Source organism: Branchiostoma belcheri, unplaced genomic scaffold (assembly GCF_001625305.1).
Source record: "Branchiostoma belcheri isolate BF01 breed outbred unplaced genomic scaffold, Haploidv18h27 scaffold289, whole genome shotgun sequence".
In the NCBI taxonomy this organism is placed as follows: domain Eukaryota; kingdom Metazoa; phylum Chordata; class Leptocardii; order Amphioxiformes; family Branchiostomatidae; genus Branchiostoma; species Branchiostoma belcheri.
The window spans coordinates 168,187-177,282 of NW_017803897.1; the positions used below are offsets into that span (position 1 = coordinate 168,187).

The 9,096-nt window shown below is 38.6% G+C and overlaps 1 protein-coding gene across 2 annotated transcripts in view; it reads right to left on the minus strand.

The window, feature by feature from the left end:
• Positions 1-2,070: 2,070 nt before the first annotated feature.
• The window catches only part of LOC109472886 (hemocytin-like), a 13,033-nt gene continuing 6,007 nt past the window's right edge, over positions 2,071-9,096 (minus strand). For both annotated transcript variants that reach the window (XM_019772753.1, XM_019772751.1), the window contains exons 6-8: positions 5,829-6,005; positions 3,700-3,876; positions 2,071-2,325 (exon numbers count right to left, since the gene is read on the minus strand). In XM_019772753.1, the coding sequence (XP_019628312.1) occupies positions 2,306-2,325; positions 3,700-3,876; positions 5,829-6,005 (374 nt within the window). In that variant the 3' untranslated portion in view covers positions 2,071-2,305. The remainder of the gene's footprint in view (positions 2,326-3,699; positions 3,877-5,828; positions 6,006-9,096) is intronic.

Consider the following 9,096-nt stretch of genomic DNA (forward strand, 5'->3'; position numbering starts at 1 on the left):
ACACACACACACTCACACACACACACACACACACACACACACACACAGGCACACACATACACACACAGGCACACACATACACACACACACACACAGATATACACACAGAAACACACACACACACAGACAGACAGACAGACAGACACACACAGACAGACATGTCTAGTGCACAGAGTACTGACATTATATTTTTACAGTTGTAGTATAGGAGCGACGTGTTTTAGCTACTTCTCATACTTTCGTCATGTATGAGTTTGGGTTGTCTGTATATAGTTTGACTTTTATTTTGCTGGTATGTTAACCAAAAGATGTTTGTGATACGTAAGTCGGAGTACAGAACCACATGTTACAGTACGGAATTTTTCCGACATAGTCACGATACTTGTCATTGTTGTCAGCTTGTCGTTGTTTGGAGTGCAGTGGGGTTTTCATGTTGGTGGTTTTATTGACTTGCATGCTCCTGGAAAGAGTCCCCTAAGGACGGACCATGAAGCCGTGGTCTACTGTTTATGCTTGCATTGGAAACATATGTCCAAAGACAGAAACAACAACCTTATAAACATCTGTTACCACCCCCCGGGCCAGCTGGGAACATCCGTTTGAATTGAAATACCATTCGAAGCTAGCTAAATGTCAAACTTATAAATGCCGCTGCAATACACTAGAATGTAGCCTAGTTACCAAACCTATTATAGCTCCCGAGTCCTACATCCTCTCCTATTTGCGGAAAGGATGTAGGACTCGGGAGCTATAATAGGTTTGGTAACCAGGCTAACTAGAATGACCAAATTCAAACTTTTTCCACACTTCAAGCTACCTATAAACTGTAAAAAAAACATTTACAACATCACATTCCGTCATAAAAATGAACACAGAAGCCAAACAAAGCAGTTATACAGTCTACGTAATACTCCTCATGTAAGGCGAGAAATACACACAATCGCAGTTTTACAATAAAAAGAAAGCTGAAATATTATCAAATTCAGTTTTTATTTTTGTTAACTTCATCACCGAGTTCTGAAGACAGCAGAACTACAGAAGTGTGCAAAGTTAGGACAATAAACAATAAGTACCCCATCTAGCAATTGTAAACAAACACATACCTTAGCTTACAACGACAAAGAAGCATAACCTTTTTGTAGAAGGTCTTCGTACGTGTGTGAAAACGTCTCTTGGTCTTCTTGCAGCTTGTGAGAAGCGCCGTTGCCATGGCGGACACGCCCGCATGAACCACTCTGATGAGCAGGACGGGTGTTTTCGTGGCCTGCTGGTTTCACTCCCCTGCTGCTGCCGCCTTGTGAAAACTGCGGGGCATCATTGTATAGTACACCCTCTCGGCTTCTTCATACGTGCCTAAAGAACTGCCCTGCTTTTCCTGACGCAAATATTATTATAAAGGGATAGCCCTGTTGAATAAACAATATATAGTCTACAATACAAGTAATCCTGAGGTAATTCTAATTCGTTCTCAATTTAATTGGGTGAATTTTTACTATTAAGAGTACCTGTTATTGAAATAAGATTTGCCTGATTTTATCATCATCACAGCCTGTCACTGTGGCTGTTTGGTTGTGCACCCGGATCGGAGGTCTGTGTCCCTGCAGGTAGGTCTATCACTACAGCTGTGCATCAGGTGCTGGGTGGTCTGGAGTTCTCTCCGCAAATGCAGCTGTGTATCAGGTGCTGGGTGGTCTGGAGTTCTCTCCGCAGATTCAGCTGTGCATCAGGTGCTGGGTGGTCTGGAGTTCTCTCCGCAGATGCAGCTGTGCATCAAGCGCTGGGTGGTCTGGAGTTCTCTCCGCAGATGCAGCTGTGCATCAGGTGCTGGGTGGTCTGAAGTTCTCTCCGCAGCTGCAGGTTGTGCCAGTTGTATCATCTTGAGCTTCCTCGGTAACTTCTATTTCTCTAAAGTACAGTGACTCCAAGATACACTGGGTGGGAGAGTTTTCAAATTCTTTCCTTTTCTAGATTAGGCTTATTTGATACGTTTTAAAATAAATGGTATCTACTTTACATATTCAAATATATGAAATAAATTGTATATAAATATGAATAAAAAGCACAATAGTGAGGTATTTGCCAGTTTATTGAGGCGAACAGAGTAAATACAATGTTAAATGTCAGAAGAAAAGTGTATTACAAATTCTAGATGACTCACATACTTATTATAAAAACGCATGTAGAATATAAGCACATGTTGTAGTCCTATCTGTTTGCATCAGAACTGCATGCAGATAGACACTTTGCTCGTCACTGATCGCGTAACGTTGTCGATGAACGTTGTTCTACTGGTGAGGGAACCAGATCAGGGATCCAGAATGGGGTCTATAAATGATAAAAAGTAATACACATAAAATCACTGGGTTAAAAGTTTCCTTAAAATGATTTATGTAATTTTAGGTAATATCAAATGTTAACTATTGTTTATATAAAAAATTATATGACCTTCTTATGAACTTAAATGTCACATACAGGATCTGTGGAACAAGAGCATAATGCCTATCCAGCATAACCACATAATCTTAACATTTTAAAGATTTCTTTTAGTATCTATATCGTACAATGTCAAGTCACATTGAATTCAGCCTTGTGACATGTTAAATCATAAAATGCATTAAAACAACAGAATAAAAGTGTTTATAAAAATGTTACGGAAAATCTTTAACATAAACTTAGACAACTACACACACAACAGACACACCACACACCCCATACCGACAAATGGTGCTAAGACTTTCCGACTGACAAAATTATACATTTTCTCATTAATTATGCAAATCAGATCCTCATGTTATTTTCATCATTGATTATGTCAGTTGGTCATTTTCTCCACCCAATGACAGCCTTATCAAAACAGAGAAGTTAACTGTAGCATTTTCTCATAAATTATGCAAAAGAGGTTATGATTTGAATAAAAAATTGTGTTTATCGATGTTTACCTTTACATAACTTCCAAGTGCGGAAAGTACAAACTGCCTCGCAGTTGCAACTATGAAATTATATTAATACTTAATAATATTTATGAAAAAAATATTTGAATTTGTATTCTTTGTTTAGATGTTCCTCTAATCACGTGTCACAAGTGTTCCAAAGGAATATTATAGATTATAGCAGATTTAGAGAAATGTTTAAAGAAGATATAAAAAAATTGCTCCTGCTTTATATGATTATTATGAAATTATGTCAAGCATCACGTTAGCTTCCTTAAGAATTTTTAAACATTTACAGACCAAGCTGCTAGGGGGCCTAAATTAATATCATTCCTTTCCTTGATCTACAATCTAAACTGCGTGACCCTAACATGTCAAGATAATGAGATATCAAAACCGGAAGTTCTGCTGTAGTACCTAGGGAAGCCGCCAAGGGTTCTAAATCATTATAGGTCTCATCCAGATCTTTATACACATATACAGGATCTGTGGAACAAGAGCATAATGCCTATCCAGCATAACCACATAATCTTAACATTTTAAAGATTTCTTTTAGTATCTATATCGTACAATGTCAAGTCACATTGAATTCAGCCTTGTGACATGTTAAATCATAAAATGCATTAAAACAACAGAATAAAAGTGTTTAATGTTAAGGAAAATCTTTAACATAAACTTAGACAACTACACACACAACAGACACACCACACACATACATATGCTATGGAAACCATAGCCTTCTTGGCGAAGGTAATTATTAGACACAGACCTGTGTCCCGGTAGTCGACACAATCCGCGCAGTCACAGTGATCTGCCGTGTTCCCACACCAGTTAATAGGAGAGCAGCACGGGTAGATACTGTCAGGGTCACACTCAGCGGTCCTCCCGTCTGCTGTAGTGTAACCGGCTCCACAGCGGAGATCCTCGCGCCATTTCTGAGTAGCTACTACAGAAATAAAGGATAAACAACCAACAGTAAAAACAAGTTTTTACGACTTCCTACTTTTGCCAAATGATAATAGGGATGATGTATTATTTATGTTTTTCAATAATCATGCGATTGTGGTCCTCATTTACATAAATAATATACGACTGTAGGACTGAACCTGGAAACTGATTTGACTAAATGTGCATACAGTATACTGTGACCACTTCGTATGTTCGTAACTCTATTTGTATGTCATTGTGTTGTAATTTTTATGAATGCATGTTTTAAATGTGTGCCCAGGGATATTTGATAAACAGATCCACGGATCTGAAATACACCCTGGTAAAATAAATAAACTTGAAACTTGACTTGAGTATTAGGGCCAGCCACAAGCAGGCAAATATTTCACCTTGATCTTTGTCTTCCTACGACCTACCAAAACACCAAATATCATCACAATCCATAAAGACGTTCTGAAATGTATGATGACCACAAAGTCGCGGAAACACAGACAGACAGACAGACAGGCAGGCACACACACACACACACACACACACACACACACACACACACACACACACACACACACACACCAAAAACAATACCTCTATTTTTAATGGCTGTAATTAGATAAACTACAGACTAGGCAAACAGAGAAGACAGGCTTGTAGCGAATTCAACTAGTTCTGATGATCTATATTCTAGGTTTAACTGGCAACATGCCAAAGAGAGAATGTACACCTCTACTTTAAGTGCCTTCCATAAACTTGTTACAGCCAAACAACCAGAGAGCAGATTTGACAGTCAGTGCCACTTGTAACATGTGTTAACAGTTAAGAGCATTAACATGTAGACTAACACGCATGTGCAACAAGAGTCAGTCTAGAAGATCCAGACCACAAGAAATAGACCCTCCCAGTGAGAGAATAAATAAGGAGCTGAACATCACTTCATCTGTGGCTCATCACTGAATGGCTGAGTACGCCCAAGAAGACAAAGATCTCAGGAACGCAGAGACTTATTCCACCACTCAAATCTTACACCAACACAAGATTGTCACACAAACAAGGTTTCACACTACTCAAACACAGAACCAAATCTTTGACTAGAACATTTCTTTATAGATGCACAAGAACGTATAAAACATTCCCAAGTAACATAATCACAAAGAACTGTGCTGAATTCAAAACTAGAATAATAGATTGAGCTAAGACACAGAGTAAATCTTCAACACTGAGCCTATGGTGGTAGCATGCAAATGCTACACATGGCTTCTCATTGTATATACTATTTCATATTAAAAAGTCATTATTATTCTATCATGTTTTGTTACTGTTGCTACCTTTCAGATACGTATATGGTTGATTAATTTAAGTTACTATGTTTATGTTTGGAATTATGATTAGCATTATTGTGTTGTTATATTCATCATTTATGTTAATTATATCTTTGTCAATTTTGTTGGCACCTTTGTTGTCTACGTAAAAACTCGAATTATGTTACCATTATTTTTTTTGTTGACCTCTGTATTTCAATTGTATAAATGTTTGTTATTCATATCTATTTGACTATGTTGTGTTGTATAGACACAAAGAAGAATAGTGTCAATACAGTAATAGAGATAAAAATAAAACAAACTAAAGTTAAATTGCAGCACGTTCAATCGCGCGTATGCTTGTGACTTTTGTGTAATAGACAGCATACGTTAACGTAATGCGTTATTCGTTATGATAACTTGCTTGACTTTCGTACGTTACCATAACGTATACATAGAACTTAAATTAGCGTCAATATAACATTTTGATATATGGAGCCCAAGAACGTGACGCAGAGATGCCCAAACCTAACAATATGAAGGGTTGTTAAAGAAAATCTTAAGTTAAACATAAACATGGTAGGAACACAAACACAGACGCAGACGTGTCACAATCTTCGCCCGCAAGCAGACACATTAATTATAAAACACAGACCTGTGTCCCGGTAGTCGACACAGCCCGCGCAGTCACAGTGATCTGCCGTGTTCCCACACCAGTTATTAGGAGAGCAGCACGGGTAGATACTGTCAGGATCACACTCAGCGGTCCTCCCGTCTGCTGTAGTGTAACCGGCTCCACAGCGGAGATCCTCGCGCCATTTCTGAGTAGCTACTTAAGAAAAGATCAACAACCAATAGCAAACACACGAGGAGCAGTTAGTTTTTCTCAGATATTATGAAAGTGAATCATGTCCAATGATATTCACCTTTACAACAACAACAACTTTACTACCACAAGCATAAAATCCATTAATCACTATATCATAATGATATTACAGCATTTTCACATTACACATAGGCAAATGGAGCCTTTGCATACTTAGTATATTTCTTATGATAACGGCTAGGGCTTATATACGTTAAGTTAACGGAATCAGAACAACGTGTAGGACAGGGCTCTAGCCAGCCTGATTCTTTTACCGAAAAATTACACAAAAGTTTCAGATTGATTTTGAGGTAAAAGTGGACCTTGGTTGAATCGGCAAAAAAGAATAAAAAATTGTAGCACAAAACTTGTTGACGTCTCTACTACTCATGACAGATATTAAGGGTAATTCAGGCCAACAATAAAACATTATTAACACAGGAGCCGTTAGCGATCTGTATTCTGTACACAAAATATTGAGGAACTAGAAAGGTTCGGGAGCGAATGCAGCAAATGGCTTCACCATATCCCCCGTACTAAAAATGGACCAGTCCACACAGCCCTGTCCAATAATTAATTTGAAAAAAAAAAACGCGTTCATAAGTTCCTGGGTACATGTTATAAGCTGCAGATTAAAATGTTGACCTGCGTCTCGTGACACAACCACTAACTATACATAACAAACAACATATAAGAACATACAATAAAATGCCCGGAGGTATAAAATGTCAGATTTTACTTGTTCAAAATGCGATTGGAGTGTTTAGCTCATCATATAGGGCCACTTGAATCCTCTTTCGGTGGGAACCACATGCAATGCGCTTTCACTGATTTCATCTGAACAGGGCTATAGTCGCCGAGCCTCGGCCGTATGTCTTGATCTGAAGGTCGACAAATTTTGTCGGCCGATGATTTTTCTTCTGTATGAAAGGGTATTACAAAACGTTTGACGAAAGTGGACGTGGCTACACCATCGGTGTATTGACGGGTAGATTCGAACGATATCACATACCTAAGTAATCTCCAGGCAGATCGTAGGGTAGCAAAGACAGTATAAAATTGGACAGACAGCATCCATTCGCCAGGTAGACCCTCTCTGGCCAATTTGATACTGTATTTTGCCACCCTAGGATCTGCTTGGAGATTAATACCTAAAGCTACGTTTCTTCTATGCTTTCAGTTTGACAAGTTACGTGCAAAATACGGTGGACCGGTGTCCAGTCTACTGCGGAATAAGAATATTCTATTTGCACTTATTGTAATTTTGTAATAGTGTATTTTTGCAATGTGATTTTGCAATAGTCCATATTTACATTGGGAATAGATTTTGGGGTTGAGATATTCATTGTGATGTCATCTGACCTTAAATTTTCTGCCATGAAATGCCAAAATACTAACTTTAGAGCATTGACTATTTTCTAGCATGGCTTTATGCGTAGTTTAATGCATTGAAGTGACACAAATGTTAGGCAGTCTGAACATGGGGGAGAACATTTGAAATTTGATCAAATGTTGACATTCAGGTCTTCATATTCCTAGGGGCGTATTTCACCCAAAATTGCATTTTCCTCAAAATGTTACCTCCCCTATGACAGTATTACGTTTCTAACCTGTCACAATCTTCGCCCGCATGGAGATGTGCTCATGCCATGTTTGCGGATGGATTTTGACGAAGCGCGCAGTTATGCGACCACTGAAGTCTCTGAAGTCGTTGTAGACCTCCGTGTCTCTGTCGTCATTCGCCGGAAAAATCTGCAGCGTAATTATAAAGACATTGTCTATATGCCAAAAAGATCAAGCCCTATTTGGAAACAGCCACATCCACACTTTGAGAAGTTCAACTTTATTGCAAGACAAAGTATCCTGGCAAAAGGAAACAGACCAATGAACGTAGAAAAGTTACATGCTATAACTTATCTTTCTTATTACTAAAACAACAAGGGCTAGAATAAGTCGGTGATATAGTGTTACAATCAATATAATTGAGGCTAATCATGATATAAAGATATATTGAAATCTATCTGTAGCATCGATTCTCTTCAAATCTGTTGTCATAGACTAAAGAAATGTGAATAGCTGACGCAAAACATCACATCTAGAGCATCCCATGACAAAGTGAAATTAATATTCAATTTGCTTTCGACAAAATGGGCAAAGTCATGGGCTACATTATAGTATCTGCTTGTTTCTATATTTAATTTAGGACTACGATTTTAACATGCAAATATCTTAGTAGATAGCTATTTAAATAAAAGGAGGAATGATTCTTACTGTAACTTGTCCATCAGCATCGGTGTAGAAAGTCTCATCACCGATTTCATTGCCGTATGAAATGGTGTAGGATGTGACGTATTGGTCATGTTTGTCCCATGGCCAATCAGGGCTGTAGTTCCTGCCTTTGGTGATGATGCCGGTGATGACGCTTACGTCACTAAGATCCCTCATCAGCCATTGGTCCTGGTCATTGGTTGCTGCTGCCCATGCGCCTGCTGCATCTGCAGTCTCGCGAGAGTTGATATCTGCGCGGGCAGCTGAGTGAAGTGAATCAAACTCCGAGGATGCTGACCAGGATGGAGGTTCTAAAACAAAGAAAATCGTGACGTTTGTTAAAGAAATATAAGGCCAGAGCTATAGTTAATGTGACTATCAGCTTTATAGTTTACGCACATATTTTAGACTGGTTTATTCAGCAAAGAAGAACATAGGAACAGTAACAAGCTTCCTGGCAGCCGCGATGGCTGAATCGCGAGGCTTGTTTTGCCAAAACATTTCGCCAAAATATATACATTTATCAATTCTAAAAGGTAGAGTTACATTTCAAACAGCGATTAAAATCTATACGGCGTATTCAGTCAGGTGACCATCCACATGCAACGAGCAGGCTGCCGCCATGTTGAGGTACATATGGAGGCCGTTCCATAGTGGAGTTCTATGCAGCTCTCCGTAAACTTGGTAAATATCTTCTAAGCAACCAACTATTATCCTTCCAAACATTTTTGCTTCATAATCAATGCGTTTTGCCACGAATGTTTTTTAATCAATATAAAAATAGGGTATG